We start from the raw sequence: 18,912 nt of genomic DNA on the forward strand, positions 1-18,912 counted from the left end.
ACAGGGGATGGCATCCCAGCCTGCCCAGAGCCCTGTGGAGAGACGAACGCAGCACTGACAAGGCTCTGAAATGATAAAGGAATGCTGACTACATCCATATTTAAAGCCAGAGGAGTCTCAGCTCGTTCAAATCAAAGTCTGCTGCCTGTTCGCAGCCACCACTATCTGCAAACCTGGAAAAAATGAGGAAATAATGACAGACAGACCTAATAAAACAAGCGGCTGCCAAGAACGAGGAATCTCTGAGCAGCCGGTAAGTTAGGAATGTGTACCCCATGGAAGGTAATCTACAGGTTTTTGGACCAGCACTCTGGGAAATTCAACTTGGAAACTAGGAATAGAAACAAATCTTGAGCTTCAGCTTTTATTTTAAAACAATTCAGCCGCTAAACAAGAAACACAGTAAACCAAAACTGAAGGATAATCCAGCAGCTCCTTGGCTCATGAATCATCACTTGGGTTTTGGCTTCTGCCACTGGTACCAGTCAGGAGCTTTGGTGTTAGTCTGGAACATAAAGAAGGAGACGTTAGGACAAGTGTTCAGCTTAAAAACCATGATGACTACGTGAAAAAGGTGGAAAGACTGTAAATGACATTCACTTTTTTCTTTTGTCTGGACTTCAGTCCAGGCAGGTTGAAGTGCGTGACTCATGCATGGGTGTTACCCACTCTGTCACTTACAAACACTGTAGGTTTGGGCTTGTTGGGTGACTCTTCGTGGGTCCTGCTGCTTCTATTGGCCTGCTGCTTGCCTGCAGACAAGCTCCTGATACCAGTTTTGCCGGTCTGCAGGGGGTTTCGAGCGTCTCCGTCTTTGGAGTTCATTTTGATCAGGACCTGTTTCATCACCGCCAACTCCTGCAAAAACGCAAAAGTACACTCAGGAATATAGTTAATGGTCAGCAGTGAAATCACTTCAACATCACATTCAATGTGGATTTAAATTAGCAACCTGATCAAAGACCACGGCACGCTTTACTTTAAAATGATTCAATGGAAATGTCTGTATACTTTTATGAATGTATTCATTATATCAAAATACTCTCAAAATATCTCCTTCATCCAGCTGATCCAAATCCTGCACTTGTTTTAAGGGATGTCACGTCTCTCAAATTTTAGCGTCACTATTGGCAGATTTTTTTCCCTCATATTTTTTCATCAGTTTCTGCCTCATATTTATGTGACCTCATGTCTTGTGCTTACATTTACATTTTAGCCATAAGACGACCTTTTTCTTTTTTTTTTTTCCATTTCATTTTTGACCATGTCAAATTTTATAATAGATAATTTGAATTTGTTGTGATATTATGATACATTTCACTCACACTTTCACATTTATAAAATCATTTACTTGTATTTTTTTAATGAGAAATTTGTCTTCCCTTTCTGTCAACGTATATAATACATTTAAAAAAGAAAATAAATTTAAAGGAGGTAAAAAAAAAAATTAACACAGATTTTTTTTGCCCTCCCCTTTTTCAAGCAGAACATTTACAGACCGACCTGAACTGAGTTCAAGTCTGTCAGGAAGTGCCTCCTCTCTCTTAGTCCGAGTCCCGACGATGAACCCTGGATCAATAGGCTCAACAAGCCAGGGTCCTAGGGGTGGCAGCGAGGCAGACTTTGGGCAATTTAACAGTTCTATTTATCACACACACACATCCGCTCACCAGTGGCATCCCAAACAGCCAAGTTAAAGAACAGCTGTCCGTGAGTGGGCAAAGCAAACCACTGGCTAAGGAGAACTGGCTCATATTTTGACTCAGTTTTTGGCAGCATCTTGTGAGAATCAATTAACGTCAATATGATTTACAACACTAGAAAAAGAAGTGACTCTCAAACACTGCATAATAAGAGATAAAAGAATGATTTTATTTATTTTTTTTTACACAAGCCAGTCGTTACCTCTTCATGGCTGAGCAGTCGCTCCAGATCAGCGGCCATGTTGTTCTTCACCTGCAGCAGTGTGTTGCGCTCCTTCCTCAGAGAACTAGCGTTAAACACACAGAAGCGTGACCATCACAAAGAACGACTGAGCATGTTTTTAAAATACATATTAAAGGAAGGAAGCGATAAGATGTGTCTGGGTCAAGGACATTGGAAATAAAGGGAGAATAAATAAACCAAAAAGCAAAATCAAACAAGTATACCAGTTCTTCCACTTAGCGTCCTCCATAGAAATATAACGTTGCATGACCTTTTACAGATAAAACTACTTCATTCTACTGTGTTTAATGATCTAAAGAGGACTTTGCTAAATTATAGATGGCATTGCTAAGTAAACAAGTTGATATGTAGTAGATAAAAACATTAATATTTCACTAACAGCAGAGACTAGTGAGAGCAGAAAATATGTGCTAGTTTGAAGTTTTGATGGTGTTTAATGGTTTAAGTAAACAAATCAAATGCCGTCTTACATAACCTGACAGTTTGACGATATAAATGGATTAGCTTTCAGCTAAAAATGTCCTGACAGGAGTCTAAATGTCATCTTTCACAGCAAATTTGATTTAATTACTGTAAGATGGTAATGTAAGAACATGGATTTTTTTCACTGCTGCATCAACCAGACAACTTCAGCAACTCATCATGGAGAGTAGTGGGGAAAAAAAAAACCTCCAGGGCATTTTTCAGAGATCTTCTGTGGCCCCTGGGTGGTTGAGGGGAGCAAGAGAAAACCTGCCGACTGTCAGCGAGCATATTTCGCAGGTTAAAAGAAGAGGCGAATTTGAAGGTCAGAGGCAGGAAATTCATCCCCAGAAATGTTTCTGAAAGTGCACACGTCGAATATTGGCGGTGAAATAGAAAGACCGAGATAGAGCCATGCCCATGGGTGGAGAGCAATGGCTGACTGCCCTGATGACTTCATCACACGCAACAAAATGGATCAAGCTTGAAAGACAGGAGGAACCCACCAAAAAAGCTCAAGTAAGTGAATAAAGCTGGTGTTATCCTTCACCTGACATCATCTTCCAGGGACGCTACTCTCTCCTTCAGGGTTCTGATGTCCTCTTCTTTGCGTCTGATGTTCTCGATCAGGTAGCTGTACGGCTGTTGCGTCTGCTCCAGAAGTTGGTTGGCTGCCAGCAGCTTTGGAGAGAAACATATTACATTACAACCTCAGAGACAATGAGTACGCAGACATCATGACACACTGGAGACACAAAATTAAGAGACAGTGTTTAACACACCTGTGCACATCCAACCATTCAACTCTACCCCAACAAAAACAGCAACACATATTACACACCAGCAATAAGGGCCGTCTTATTCAGTGTCACAACCCAGACTCTTGAGGACTTTTACCCTCTATTGCATATCTTCGTAGTCTGTAGTCATTTTTGGGGGGTTAGAAAGGTTCAGTGTGTAATGAAGTTTTGTGGTCTCCATCTGCCTACAACCAACAGCGATCACGAAACAGGTTGTCTTTTGAAATAAAGATTAGCTTCTTTATGCTTAAGGCAATTCATTGCAGATGTCATGGCCCTGCATCATGAGGTCTTCTTCAAAGGTGACAACTGGACCTCCTGCGAGAGACTGCTGGTCTGATAACATGGCAGATATCTAGTAAAGAAGCAAGTATGGGTGGCTATTGAAATTTCAAGCCTGGCACAGAAACTACAGTGGTACCTCAGTTTTCGAACGTCCCGGACAGCTGACCCACGACACATTTTGTTATTGTGTATAACGCAGCCTCTGTCTGCAGACGTGTCCCGTTAGCTACATTTACTGACTGTTTTTTCTTCATATTGAGGTGTAAAACCTTTCCTGTCTCCACACTGGACCGTGGTAGAGTGTCACAGGGGAGGTGCTCGCTCTCCACACCTCCGAGGCTGGAGCGCTCACTCCAGGGTTTGACGTCCTGTTGTGGGCTGGAGCTGGGACAGGGATGAGGCGAGTCTGGGACAGAGCGTGACTTGGTTTATGACTTTGTCACAGCCAAACTGCACAGAAGCGCACATTCAGAGCTGGACACGCACCGGGCACCTCTTCACTTCTGGAGAGACGTCACTCACTCTGCAACCCCTCCCACATGCAGCGGCCACACACATAGAGGAACAGCGCACCTGCAGCAGACACTCTACATTCACTCCTACAAAAGCCTATTTTAAGGCTTGGAACGCATTATTTCTTTTTCCATCCATTGTAATGGGAAAATCAATTCAGATTTCGAACAATTCGCTTCTCGAACAGCCGTCTGGAACGGATTGTGGTTGAGAACCGAGGTACCACTGTACTTTGTTTTACAACATAGTCCCCTTCCATCTCCACACACTTTGGGATAGAGGTTAAAGTCAATGGAGGGCAAGGTCTGTCCGCTGTGGTCGACTGAACCATTGTTGGGGTATGTCTCTTCTTCTCTGACTTAATAGCCACCAGTATAATCCACATGGAATCTAAGACACTGATGGACATCAGGTGTGATGCATTGTATGATCTGGCTGGAAAAATGCGCGAGGGTAAAACTTTTTAATACCCCCTCATGACTAGCCTTGAGGTTCTTCTGAGTTGGAAGACTCAATGCACATCGACAACTCCTGAACGTCTTATTCCAAGCACATTCAGGCCATGGTTCTCTCCAGGGAACCACGCCATTGCTCATAATGAACTCTCCAGGTCAAAAAAAAAAAACAAAAAAACACAGTGGCATTGTTGAAGACCGACATTACCTGCACCTAGTGAAATGTTAACACGAGGAATAATGTTTTCTGAATATTTGAGGGATGACACCGTTACCTCAGCAACATCAACAGCTTCCACAATAACACAACCCTGCAGATGTCTGAGGATCCCGGAGGAAGGGGTAGAATGTAAAACATGTTCACGTATTTGAATATATTTGAATACTTAGAAATCCATTCTGTGTTAGAAATAAATCTGCCATTCGCTCGTGTCAGCATGGAGCTTATGGCGAAGCCTGTGAGCATTGACGGACAAATAAGGTCAAATCCATGTTTCAGGCGCATTTGGAAACAATAAAAAATGTTTTACGGCCCTGTGAAGCCTCTTCTCCATTTCTATTGAACATACCAGTCGGGTTGCGATAAGGTGGAATCAAACTTATCTGCGTCTCCATCAAAGAGGCTTAAGTGCTCATAAACACAAATAAATCCTTTTATATTCAAAGCCGGTTGAGATTAGAGAAGCATTACATGAAACTGAGATGCATGGACATAAATTCCAAGGGGAAAATACTGAAACAGCATTTGTTTGTTTGTTTATAAAGTTGTTTATCAGTTTAAATATGCCTTGGACAATGCTAAATTCTTCAATTCTATCCAATGAATATTGAGTGGGAACTGATCATGACATAAGGTCCCTTCGAACAGCAACTGCACTTTGTTTTGACTAATTTTGCAAATGAGACAGAGTAATTGTGAGTGCGTGAACAGGAAACATTGGAGGTTACTCATTGACAGTCCAGTACAGTGGTGAGTAAAACAGGGTGGGAGACCTGGAGACAATAGTTTGTCAGGCCTGTGTGGGTGGTTAAGTGGTTAACACCCATACAGGAGTTGGTACATAATTTTTCACTCTTTTCTTTCATACTCAGTGAATCATGAGGTATTTCGGACCAATGCCACTCAGTCTTAGCGAACAGATGAATGGCTGTTTTTTTTGTCTGCCCCGCCTCTCTTTGCTGTATTGTGCAATCGCTCCCCTCGCCGCGACTGTTGAGTTTGAAAATAAAAAAGTGAGTGTTGTCACTCTTTCGCAAAATCAAGCATGAGTAGTAAACACGTGACCCACACACCCAGAATTCCAGCACGGCTGCCGTGCATTGGTCCTCGTGCTGAGCCAGAGAATGACGGGTGTTGCGGTGAGAATACGCAGCATGGCCGTCACGCTTCTCGGCTGAATGCCGGACTGAGTCAACAGCAGTGACAGACATGAGTCGAACTGCTCACACTTCTCATGTGAGGTCTGTTGTGTTTATTGTCTGCTCTGATCAAACAACCTGTCAACTCCTCCTAAAGAGCTATGGAGGCAAACCTGAAGATCCGACAGGTCAATTAATATTCTTGACCGAAAAATCAAGGACAAGAAAAGTTGTGTCGAGTTAATTGATGTTTTTTGTGATTTTGGTTTCTCTTCAGGGCAAATGGAGGGTGAAGTTCCACCAAATAAATTCTTGACGTTCCCTTCTTCTTGACATGGTTCCGACAGAACATATCAGATGTGGTGACAGAGGAGTCTTCTCACTCAAGGTTCTTACATCCATTAACTAACAACAGCAATTCAAAAGTTATAAATACCTTTGTAGCTGCATCAGCACAAAATGTTCACAACCTTTTCTTGCCTCTAGCCCCAAGTAGATGGGCGGGGTTTCGGCACCCCTTTAACAGAAATACGGGGTACAAAATGAAGCTCAAATTAAGATTGTCAACTAAGACATTATCATCTCTGAATATTCTGGCAAGGGCTGTCTAGGCAGGAATTGGATGTCCTAGCTCTGAGATTTGGCTCCAGCTCCTGTTATATCATCACATAGATGTAAAAGCAGGTTGTAATAAATAATTATAGCTTTTATTACACTTGGGAATTACCATAATCCAAGTAGCTGCAAGGCTTCAGAAGTTTTGGTGGGAAAACAAGCGTGTGTTACCGGCACCGACTTGCCGTGCTCACACTCAGAAACTTTTCATGTTTTCATAATGATGGTCCTGCGGTGGGGACACGCAGACCTGGAGGTTTTGTTTGTGTTTACCTCCTCAGAGACCCGTCCTGATTGTGACTTGTGTGTATCCAGTTCCCTCCTTAGTGACGTGTTGAGTCGCTCGAGCTGCAGCACCCTGCGGGCCAGGTGAACACTGCCAAATACACACACGCAAACGCAGGTGAGGGGATTCCACAGCAACACAAGCAAGGAAAAGATTGCACCAAACCATCTCACATCCATGTGCATGTTTTGACAAATGTTTCACAAGTTCATCGAGCTGAGACTGTCCAACCAAAGACAACAGTCAAACTTCTGAGCAAGGCAGTGAACCCCCACACATTACCAGGGGTGCACTGGCAGCCTGGGAGGCTTTGGAGTTTTGTTTCTCATGGACAAGTGAGCAGTGGTCATGTCAGTCAAAGGTGGGGTGAGCAAGGTCCTCAGACAGGTGACTTTAAAAATGGTGGTAATAATGCTATTGTCCACGCAAATAGCTGGCTGAGGAATGAGTAATGGGACATCCTTTAATGATTCAAATTTATGTTTTTGAGATGCATGAAACTTTAATATCAACAAAAACATGAACCTTAAACAGTTTGATTCAGCTCCAACTCCAGGAGGAGCGTGACCTGACTCACTAAACTGATCAGATTATTATTATTTATCAAGCGCAGAGAACGCTTTCTATGGCATGACACCATAAAAGCCATTTTATTGACAACATTTTTTTTTCTCAATAGAGACTTATAATATATTGTGTGATGCAAGATGTCAGTACCAAGTCAATACTGAGTCTGAAGTCACATCATTTGTCATTCTGTTAAAATGTTTGAGCTACACCAAAGCTGATTGGTATTTAATATATTAAAAATAAAAAACAGGGGGTGTGACATCATCTACAGGCGGCAGCCCAAGCACATTTCTCAAGATGAGCACGCCCTGAGTTTACACTGGAATAAGTGGATTAATACAACAAAACTTTGCTAGTTGCATTGCAGAAACTGTCATCACTGGTTGAAGTACTTGTACTGTTGCTGTGTACATTACCTCTGTTTCAGTCGTCGTTTAGCTGTCGTGGGAACATTTGCACCATAACCGTATGAGAACAAAACCCTCTCTGCCTCGTCTTCATTCTCAACTGGCAACACAAAATACGTTTTTTCACTAGACCATGAGAGAAAAAAAGCACATGAAAACATTTCAGTCCAACAGTGTGCATCTGACACAACTGTTGGACTGACAACTGTTCACATCTCCTTACTTTCAGCAGCCTGGATGGTCACTTGGTCCAGCTCCTGTTCTAATTTTTCATACGTTTCTAGCCGAGATGCCTGCTCGGCATTTTGAGCGTGCAGCTCCGCCAGCCGCTTCTCTGATGACGTCTGCAGACTGTAAAACTCTTGGGTCAGGAGCTGAGAAGACATGAGAAGACACAGTTGTTTCAATATCTGAGACGTTCAGTAAAATTGCATTCTTCAAGGACATATTGCGATCAATTTGCCTAAGGACTCAAAGTGACCAAAAATGTCACTTTAATAATAATAATCTCAGCTTTTAAAGCAAATGTCTCATGCAAAACAACTCCAAGGACTTGAAGAAGATTTAGTTAGTCTTTGAAAAGTCCTCCATTAAAGCACCAATTTGTCCCCTGAAGTCTAACGTACACATCACATGGGAGGGGCTCTTAAAGTTTCGGGGGATTGATGAATGCCTCAGGAAAAGGTTAAATATCACCTCCAATTTTTTCTGCTGTTTCTCACACTCCACCTGGCACTGGGCCAGAGCTTTGCTCATCTCCTCCTTCACCATCTGAGCACGCTCAGCTTCGAATGAATGCAACTTGGCCTGGTTGGTCAATTCGGCGACCCTGCCATCAGTCCCGAGCTGGAGCTGCCGAAATCTGCAATATAGAAGAGTGAGGTCATGATTCCTGAATGTCACACGGAGGGCAAACACAGCTCAGGGCATCCTGACAATTATACTCTCTCGCTTCTCTTTTGTTTGAAACGGAGTGCGGGAGCCATAATTTACATAACTTGAAGAATTGGATGTTTTCGTGTGTCAAATGAGAAGTAACAGGCGATCATTTGGTGAGGTTCCTCCCTTCTCACCATGGCTCGCAGCGATCCTGGGTCTGTTTGATCTGCTGTGATTGTAGTTGGCAGCCACATGAAGGTGTTCCACTGAACTGTTGGGTAATTGGAAAAGAAAGAGGCGGAAGAGCGTCTCTTTTCTCTGATGAAACAATGACATGTCCAGTCAAGGATAGATCATGCCATTGTCTGGTTTGCACGCAATTGCACCAAAAAGTGACGCTATTAATCAGCTTTCATGCCCAAACTGAGCAAAGAATTGTGAAATGCCACTTTTTTGCTGACCGAGTAAAAGTTTACTACCATAACAACCATTTTAAATTGTGATTTAAAAAAGAAAATCAGAACATGTTCCCTCATCAAACATGACATCATTGGCACAGATTTCACTTTTGTCATTTCAGGTTTAGCCTTGACAATCAATACATATGCTGATACAGAATATTTAAGAGCTTGGTACTGCTTGGCCTGCTGGTCTCTGTAGCTACTGAGTCGCCGTGACTACTGATGTCATTATTGAGTGTTTTGAACCACTGTGGGGGCCTGCGACCACCTTCATCTGTGTGAGTAGGCAGCCCTATATACACCTGCGACACACTGAATACGCTGAAGCTGAAACACAGTACAGTGGGAGAACACTGTTGTAGGTATCAGCAGCTGTCATGAGGGAGTATTTGACCAGTGGCAAAGGCAGGCGGATAGGCAGAGAGGATGGCAGACGAAGAATGTTGGAAGCGGAAGTACCAGGCAAAAGAAGGAGATGAAGATAAAGATTAAGGTTCATGCATGTGCTACAGGCGGATATGAACAGGACAGGTGTGACTTGAGAGAGGACAAGCAAGATAAGCTCTGGTGGAGGAAACGAACTTGCTGTGGTGACTGACTTGTGAGAATGAAATGTTGGCCCAACAGATACTATTTAGGTTCCTACAGAAGTTTATGCTGTTCTTCAAAGAGAGCTGTCAGAACACACAGATCATCACATGAGTATGAGACTTTGCTGATCAGTCATAGTGACCCTTGAGCACGGCCAGAAGGTGAAACCACAGGTATTTAAATGCGGCCGAGCAAGCTTCTTTTACTGCATGCATCTAAGATGGACACGTTACAAGGAGACAAGCATCATTTTGACAAGAGAAGCGTGTCGAGAAGTTTTGAAGTTGAGTGGGATGGGGATTTATTTTCAACCTTCATGTTGGACTGGGAAGAGGTATCTCTGATGTCTTGATTCTCAGCAGTAAATATTCAATGTTCCCTCAGATTTTTATACATATTGTGTTTCTTTTCCCTCAAGCAATCACAAGCTGGCAGATGTGATATATCAGGGGTCTCAGACTGAACAAGAACAAATGAGACTCAATAAAACTCAGGGCTGGTATGGCTTGAGTGATTTGACTTCAGTGGTGCGCACAGCATACAATGTGATAACTGAAATAAATGAATGTTTATGACTCTATACTGTGTTGTTCAATTCAATTCGACATCACTTTGAGACACTAGATACAGATATATATAATACAGAGCAAACAGCCACTGAGAAACACTGTTTAGACTCTAACATCATGGTATGAATCCAATGGACAATTTAAATTATATTCGATGTGTGCTTTTCTAGTTGTCTACTGTTTTGCTTTACCGCTCATGATGAAAACAAGATAAAGAAACTTGCCTGATCACATGATCGGGTTCTGTTACGTGAGTCCCTTTATCTCACATGAAAACATGGAGCTTGCTTTGACGGCCCAGCTGGTAGTCAACAGGTCACACTCTGGACCAAATGGAGAGATAGCATCTCCACTGTGGCTTAAGTGGCCGGGGAAAGGGATGCCTAAGATTCTTTGACACTGCTGCCCCTCTGGCCTGAAGGGCTAAACATGATGATAATAATAATAACGACGACTAAATCAGATAAGTTAAATGCGCTTCAGTTGCATCTCAAACACGAAGCCTGAACACTTTTGGAATCCCAACCTCTTCCTCGAACATCCTTCTCTGACACATGGTCAGTTGGAAAATATTAATAACTCTGATTACAGCTGACCTGGTAGGATTTCATCATCCGCAAAATGACCGACATGCACATGTGCGCCACGTTGAGCGGCCATTTTCTTATTCTCAGATGCCTCAGCTAAGAATCACGGATGTCAAATATCATTATGAAAAAAACAGTTTGTTTACACATTCTTTCAAAGGATCAATTACTGAGAGAATGAGGATGACCATTTTTCAAATTCCAAATGCTGTGGGGGACATTCGCCATGTGTGGGGGAGGAGAGGCACCTGATTTTAGCGAGCCCTCTGGGCAAATCATTCGGGTCACTTAAAGATGTGACAAAGTAAAACCTGTTTCCGTAAAGTCACTTTGATGTAAACGCTTTACACGACAAGCAGAATTTAGAAACGCCGCCCATGTAGTTTTACTCGTCGCCTGTGCTACAACCATCTGACGCCATTTCAAGCGCGTCCGCCTCATTCTTTGCCCCAAAAATAGTGGCATGCGTGGGGTTAGGGGTTAAAGGCTTGTGGCTAGCATCTGTCGTTGCTGGCTTGCGGTGCGTAGTGGAGAGGGAATGTGATCGCAATGGGGGAAAGAGAAGAAGGGAGAGTGGCGTATGTGTGTGAATGTCCGTATGGATGTGTGTGTTTGTGTGTGGAAAGTCCAACAGCTGGTAGTTTGGATCTAGAAGTATGATTGGCATGCAGTAGTAACCCTTGATATGGACAGTGCTGCTGCAACTGGTCTACATTGGAGCATCTGTGTGTGTGTGTGTGTGTGTCTGATCGCTTATACTAGAAATAAACAACATCAATATTTCGCAGAATCCCCTGTCTGATATGAATGAAACTGGAATACACTTAAACAGGAAACATAAACAATTAAAAAGACACTATGACACTGTGTAACCCATGACTTCACACTCATATATCATGTTGCGTTGCTTTATCTCTCTTTGAGATGCAGTAGATCAGGGGTCATGAAACCATGCAATCATCGCAAAGTACAACCAGCAACAGAACCAGGTGCAAGTCATGTTCAGCAAATTTACTAAAGAAAAAAAGGAAAAGTTACCCCAGATGCAAACTGTTGAGAAAATTTGAAAAAAACAAATACAATTGTTAATAAAATAAATGACAAAAAAAATCAATAAATAATAAAATAAAACCATGACTAAATATGATAAAATAAAAGTAATATTTTTTATTTAAACTCAGATATAAGCAGATATAAGTGAAGTACAAATAAATGCATCGCCATTTCAAAACTGCTTCAACAGGTGCTGTCATGAACACCTTTTAAAAAGGTAAAAAGTTATCACTTTCTTAATATTTTTTTTTTTCAAGAACTTAGTATAGTATATAGTTAGTAACTATCACAGATTTGCAGCTGTCAAGTCAATGTAATGACACACTACTGCCACCACACATAGCTAATGTATTAAAACTGAGAGTGTCTCGCGGCCCTCACGGCCCAAATGTATAAAACAAAAAAAACTTTTAGCTGCCCTCTCGGAGGCGCTCGCGGCCCAACCATGGGCTCCCGGCCCTATGGTTAAGAATCATTGCAGTAGATAATACATTAACATTAATCATGATCATAAAACAGGGCAAGCAACGCTATCTAGTATGACATGCCTCAGTCAGATAACTTTTTAAACCAACTGTGAGAATTAAAGCCTAGAGGCAAAGTAGCCAATATCATATGAGCAATCCAGGAAAAAACAAAAACAGTTGAAGAGGATTGCTTTTTGGCTCCATTTGCTCCTTAGATCTTTCAAACCTTATTCAAGATCCATGCCAGTGAATAGATTTATAGGTGATTAAGTCAAACAACTATAATTAGGTAGTACGTTGACATACCTCACTAGGGTGCCAACCACCACAATAGCTAAAGCACATGTGCAAATGCTGCATATACTGTGCAAACCAGGGACCTAAAAACAAAGGTTGAATGCACAGGAACTCGTGCAGAAAAATCAACCACCTTTTTGCTGCTGTTGACAATATTCAAAGAATAAAAATAGTTGTTAATGTCAGCGCAGAAGAGAGAGCTTCAAGTCCAAAATCTACGCTGTGCAAAACAGCCCACCTCAACCGGTCACCGACCTGGTGCTCAGCTGTTACAGCCACTGCTCCATCCGTTTGATAAAAAACATGATTTTCACACATCAGAAATTACTTTCTAAGCCGAGCGTATACCACAGAATGAGGAGTCGTCGCTCCCAACCGCTGTCTGTATCAGGGGACGAGCAGGCCATCTTGTTGGGCAATTTATATCTTTGTAATCACAATGTCAGAAAGCTGCCTCCAGAATTAGAACTTAAATCATGTCCCTGTGAAATGTACTCTCATATTTTAGACTGACAGCTTACTATGCAGTTCAAATAAGGTCACATGAAAACATCAGCGTCCTACTCATTTATTCATACACTCACTCATTGCCAAGTGTAATAAACTGTGCCTGTGTCAAGAACTACAATCAGATTGCAAAATCTTGCTATAACCTTATGCACAAGTGGCAATCTTCCAGCTTCCATCAACGCAAGTCATATTTAATCACAGTATTGTTCCCCTGAAGATGTGAAAAGATGCTAGACTTGACTGCGACAAGCTGTTAAGAATGACTTCTTTTCTTCTGTTGTTGTTGTTGTTAGAAGTACAAGACACACAAGCAGAGAAACACACTTAAACGCTTGTGTATTTAGTCACACGCTTGATTGAGTCACACTTCAGGCAAAATTCATTTGCCCAGAAGAGGAACAAGCCCTTTCTGAGGAAGGGTGAAGTGCACTCCCAGCTACCTTGTGTCTGACTGACGACTCATTTATGACTGAACAGTATGCACGCACTTCATTTATGCGTCTGCTTGAGCTGCTGTTTTGATTTTGAAATATTTTAATCATGGTTTAGGTTTTTCTGCAGTCTCAAGAAAAAAGTTATGAGTTGGACTCCAGAATCATTGGAGTGAAACAGCTTCCTTTTTGGGTGGAGTTTGTTTGTTCTCCCCGTAAGTGTTTTCTCTCGGGTTTCCACCCACAGTCCAACAACCTACAGGGATGAACTGGTGACTATGTAGGTGTGAGTGTGGGACACTTTCTGTAACTACTTCTATTTACCCTGTGACCGGTGGGTGATCTGTCCAGGGTGTCCCCTGCCTCTCGCCCAAGCAGAGAGCGCAACTTACTTCATAAACTGCTTCGTTTTATATTACAATGGTAAAAACAAACAATATTTATGAAGGTATTAATGTGCTTTTAATTCTTTTTCTTGTGATTACAAACAATGTTTTGGAAACGGATTGTAGTAGTTATTAATTATATATAAATATATATAATATTTATAGAATATTTCTTTGCGAGTTAAACAACAGCATGTTTTTTTGTCAAAACAATAATATGTTTTAACAGTAGATTTTTTAGTAGATTAAAATAAATGAATACAACCAAAGTGAAACTTTTTTTAATTTTAAATTATGACTAATTCTTTTTGACAAAAACTCCCATTACATGATTATGTAAATCATCAATCCCGTTTTGCTTTTCTCTACTACCCTTGATATTGTATTATTTATTTTTTGCAAAGAAACCAATCATGTGTTCAGTAATGCAAAACGCTTTCTCTCACTTGCTGGGCTTTCAACCTGGAGGGTATTCTAGAAGTAGAAGCATGAAGTCAGCTCGTGACAGTAAGCTGGGCTTTTTCTCCACTTCGTGATCTGACCTACATGTGATCCTTTGACCCCGGTCGTTTCAGTAGCACCTCAGTGCAACAGTAAGAGACAATAAACCAGAGCCAAAAAAAAGTCCAACCGGACCAGCAGCATGCACTAATGATAGACTGTTGACAGACTACAAATCAGAGTCAAAACGGGCTCACAGAAATCTGAAGAATTTAGGATCAAAGCACCTTTGTTTGTAGCTAAAAAATAAAATAAAATAAGGAATTTGTTTTATTGTTCTGTTTCACAATGTCAGCAGTCTTTACATGAACGCAGTAAACCGTGACAAAAAAATCTTAACCAACTGGCCAGATTTCCTAGACATTTTAACAGTTCCCTTCAGGCAAACTTTCTTCAACCTGCCGGATATTAAAACTCAAAGTTGGACGAAAACTGTCATGTTAAGTCATTGCACTGTCAGTGCTTAACTGCTTGAGAGAGAATTTGTCCTACATAGGTGATAGTAAGAACTTAATAGCAGGGTAGGAAAGCACATAACCAGACCTGAAATGCATGCTGCCGTCAACACAGATCACAGGGGACAAAACGATCAGAATTTTACGGCTACATTATTGATTTCTCATCAAAACATCACCGCTTTAGTGTTGACAGGCTGCTTCAGTAAAATATTAACACCACCCAGCGGAGCCTTGAACAACTGCCCTACTATCCACACTTATCAGGGGCTGCAGTGATTTAGAATGTTGCTTTACAAACCTGCTGTAAACTGCTTTGTGTTGTTAAATGACTAACTCAATACTTTGTGATTAGTACTACAGTTTGACATAGAGCAGAAAAGACAGAATTAATATACGGCAATCAAATAATTACAGTGGTTTCCAATTGTTTTGGAAATCGCAAGCGATGGGGGCAGCATTCCTTTAGTGTGTAGGCCAAACCCTCACTACTTAACGGGCGATGCATTTCTCATCTTGACAGTGTTTGACAGTAAGACTGAGCTTAAATTGAAGCAGGTTTGTACTGTAACAAAAAATAAAACTCACTGTTCCAGCAGTTGATCATATCTGGACTGAGTGTCTCGCTCAGTAACAACAGCTCGGTCCTTCTCCATTACTGCATTGTCTCTGGCCTCCCGCAGGTTCCTGCACACACAAGTTTGCAGGAATGCAGTTGACGTGTATTAATTCAAACTAGACGATATTCAAAACGGCAGCAATGCATTGTGAGCTACCTGTTCTCCCGTTCGTACATCTCTCTGCAATTTCTCTGCAGGTTGTCTATCTCCTGACTGGTTTTCAGTCGAATGGTCTCCAGTTCCTCCCTGAGTTTGGACTCGTACTCTGACTTGTAGTGGTCTCTGTGTTCCAAACAAACATTAGGAGGAGGAAACACAACTCATTCAAATAGCACTTTTCACATGGTGCTGAAAGTGAAGGAGCACCTGGACACTATGTATTTCTCATATGCGTCCTCTCTGGCCTTCTTGGTGTCCTCTAGTTGCACCTGGACCAAAAAGGCAACAGTGAGATCAGCCAATTGTTTATTGGAATAAATGAAGGGTTTGAACCTGCAGCCTTTCTAGTCTGTCTTCTTCGTGAGCGCAGCGAACACTCAGCTCCATGTTCTGCCGGTGCAAGTAGTCTTTATCCTTCTGCAGGAGCGTCACTGACTGAGACAAGGTCGCCACCTGCCGGCCACAGAGAGAACATCAGTAATAGTTCACGTTTCTGGAATGATAATTCTGTATGAATGGATATGAATCACCTCTTTACTGAAGTTGTCTCTTTCCTGTGTCACTGCAGTGTGGTTTAAATTTAGCGCCTCAACTCTTCTCTTCAACTCTTTCAGGTCGGCTTCAAAGTTGTCTCGCTCACTGGACAGATGGGCAGACAGGGAGAAGGTTCTTTTAAAGTTCTCTTATGTGCATTTTCTTCCGTGTACCTTGCAGTATCAGACAATAAACATCCACATTTCAACAGCTTGTATCAGAATTCCTCTTCCTTTCAGTGGTAAGTATCCATCCAGCGGTCAAAACAAAAAAAACAAGAGAAAAAAGTGCAACAATATGGACACCAACAGCTAACAAATGCATGTGCAGCTCAATCATTGTAAAATATAATAGACATATGGTGGTAGAAAGTATTAATGAACATTTGCCATGTCCACTAGCTTCTGGTTTACAGCAACACCTGAAAACCTTTGGCAGCAAAAGCAGCCTCACAATAAAGATCATTGGATCACAATATTATGGCGTGTAAGCCTTGAGAACAATGAAGTGGTTATGCACAAGTACAAACCGTTTGATTTGGGGATAGTTCTCTCTGCGATAGTCCCCATCTTGAATGAGCTGTTTGGTGTCGGCCAGCTCCAGGGTCAGCCTCCGACACCTCAACTCCAGCTCTGTGCGTAGACGCCGCTCCTCTTCGTAGCTCTACATGGAAAGGAACATTCCCTTGAGTCTGGTGTGCTTCTATGAACTCTTCAATGAGGATTAAAAGACTACTGTAGTGCAGTGTCTTCTTAATTTACTTCATTTTTTTCCATTGGAAGGGTCACAGTGGATAGAAGCCAATAGAATAGCAGCATTGTTATGGCAGTTGGTGTGACCAGACAACCAACCTACCTCCATCACAGACTTTACTTGGGTTCGATGTGTCTCCAGCTCTTCAGTCAAAGCGTTTTTCTTCACAGTCAATTCAGCCACCTGCGTCCTCAAGGGAGTCACTGCCTCATACAAGCGCACCTGAACATGCCACATCTCCGTCAGGAAAGGTTGTGATTATAACATGGTGAACGCGTTGTGGCGGAACTTACAGCCACATATTCTTGGATGGACATCTTATCCTCAGACATGCCTCGCAGCTCCTGGTATCTTTCTGAAGAGATTTCAAGATCCCGGAGGGACTGACGCAAATCACCTGCGATCTCCCGCAACTTGTGCTGTGACTCCTCAGCCTGCTGCTGCCACAGTCGGATTGTCTCCATCTCTTGCTTGCGCAGAGACTGTTGTTTCCTGGGGGAAAGAACAGTTTGCCAAGTACTTTAGCATATTATAATTTATCATTTACACTCATGTTGAAAGAAATCTAACTAGACTACAAGAGCACTTGACAATGTTAAGTGATCTTGTAATCTAATTTGCCTTCACCTGTTTTCCTCCTGACCAAGTTTCAGCTCAGTGTCCAGTTTCAGAGCAAGCACTTGCTTCTGATGTAGATCATCGTTCAGTCGGTCTTCCAGATCCTCAGCCTGAAGTTGAAATAACAACGCAATAAAGACTCACGTAGTAACGGCAGATGTGAATTACGAACACTACCAGTGCACTTTAAACTTGTGATTGTAATATACATGAATATAATTGCGTTGAACTCAACACGCCTTGGCCATGTAGTCCGCCTTCAAGTTGTCTATAATAAGGTTCTTCTGCGACAGCTCGATCTTCAACAGCTGGACGCTCTGCAGCAGCTCCTTCCTCTCGATCAGCTGGCGGGTGACTTTCTGGGAGACTCGCTGCTCGTCCGAAGAAGAAACGTCATCGTTGGTCGGCCCCGTAGTCTCCAGGCTGACATCCTCTGACTCCAGATCCAAGGAGCTGGAGACGTTGACGCGCTGCTTCTTGAGAGGCATTTTGCCGTCGCCACTAGCTTTCATGTTTTGTTGGCAGCCTGTTAGCTACTTCAGGAAAAAGGCGACCCGTGTGATCAGCGTTCGACCTGGCGCGAACTGTATGAGTCGGAGCTAAAAATGTGTTGAATCCCAATCCAGACTCTGTCAGGAACAGATGGGTTGTACGGGATTTTGAGTGTCCCGCTCCAAGCGGTCGGCTAACCGCTTCTGAGCAACACTTGCTCGTTGACCGCTGCCTTTTTGCGACAGCGCCACTTAGCGGCCTGGTGTGCACATAGCGTGTTCAAGTTAGTCATTGTCTTTATTTAAAAAACACAAGTAAAACGTGTAACAAGTGAATTTGACAGAGGCAGACATTTGCTTGTGAAGATGACATAATTAACGAGGCTTAAAAGGTATGCCTTTCCATAATTTACTCTAGATTTTGAAAATGCTGGCCGAATTATATTTAAGAGCACTTCAGCCTTGTGACCTTTATGTTCGTCTTTTAGTAATTCATTCAACAAAACGGACAAGTTAAAAAAAAGATTTACTCAAGATGCAGAATTTTCCTGTTGTAATATGATTTAAGTCGGGTGTTAAAAGACCCTGAGAATCGGGAATTAATTTCGTCTAGCGTTTCGTTTTTGTTAAGCTCAATTGATGTTTATTTATTTTTTTATTCATTCATTTCACTGATTTTATGTATATGTTTTGTTTTGTTTTGTTTTTTTATTTCCTACAATCCACAATCCCTGAAAGAAAATGCCGCAAAACAAATGATAATCATCTAATCAAATCAAATAATCATCTACAGACAATTAAAAGGACTAGATGTTGCCTTATTCAACTTCAGTGGGAGGTATTTAAATAGC

At 42.0% G+C, this 18,912-nt stretch overlaps 1 protein-coding gene across 2 annotated transcripts; it reads right to left on the minus strand.

Annotated features, from left to right (window-relative positions):
* Nucleotides 1-338: 338 nt before the first annotated feature.
* pibf1 (progesterone immunomodulatory binding factor 1) lies at nt 339-18,294 on the minus strand. 2 transcript variants are annotated; one of them, XM_053875074.1, is made up of 18 exons: nt 17,810-18,294; nt 17,580-17,680; nt 17,246-17,444; nt 17,055-17,174; nt 16,729-16,862; nt 16,196-16,304; nt 15,999-16,118; nt 15,873-15,934; nt 15,663-15,788; nt 15,475-15,573; nt 8,396-8,561; nt 7,923-8,073; nt 7,709-7,799; nt 6,710-6,812; nt 2,960-3,090; nt 1,906-1,990; nt 682-858; nt 339-505 (listed from the first exon to the last, which is right to left on the minus strand). In XM_053875074.1, the coding sequence occupies exons 1-18, from the start codon at nt 18,080-18,082 to the stop codon at nt 452-454; spliced, it is 2,301 nt and encodes a 766-aa protein (XP_053731049.1). In that variant the 5' UTR covers nt 18,083-18,294; the 3' UTR covers nt 339-451. The 2 variants fall into 2 exon arrangements, with proteins under 2 accessions (XP_053731049.1, XP_053731050.1); XM_053875075.1 differs by having other exon boundaries at nt 443-505; nt 601-858.
* Between the last annotated feature and the right edge of the window lie 618 nt (nt 18,295-18,912).

Source organism: Synchiropus splendidus, chromosome 9 (assembly GCF_027744825.2).
Source record: "Synchiropus splendidus isolate RoL2022-P1 chromosome 9, RoL_Sspl_1.0, whole genome shotgun sequence".
Classification (NCBI taxonomy): Eukaryota; Metazoa; Chordata; class Actinopteri; order Syngnathiformes; family Callionymidae; genus Synchiropus; species Synchiropus splendidus.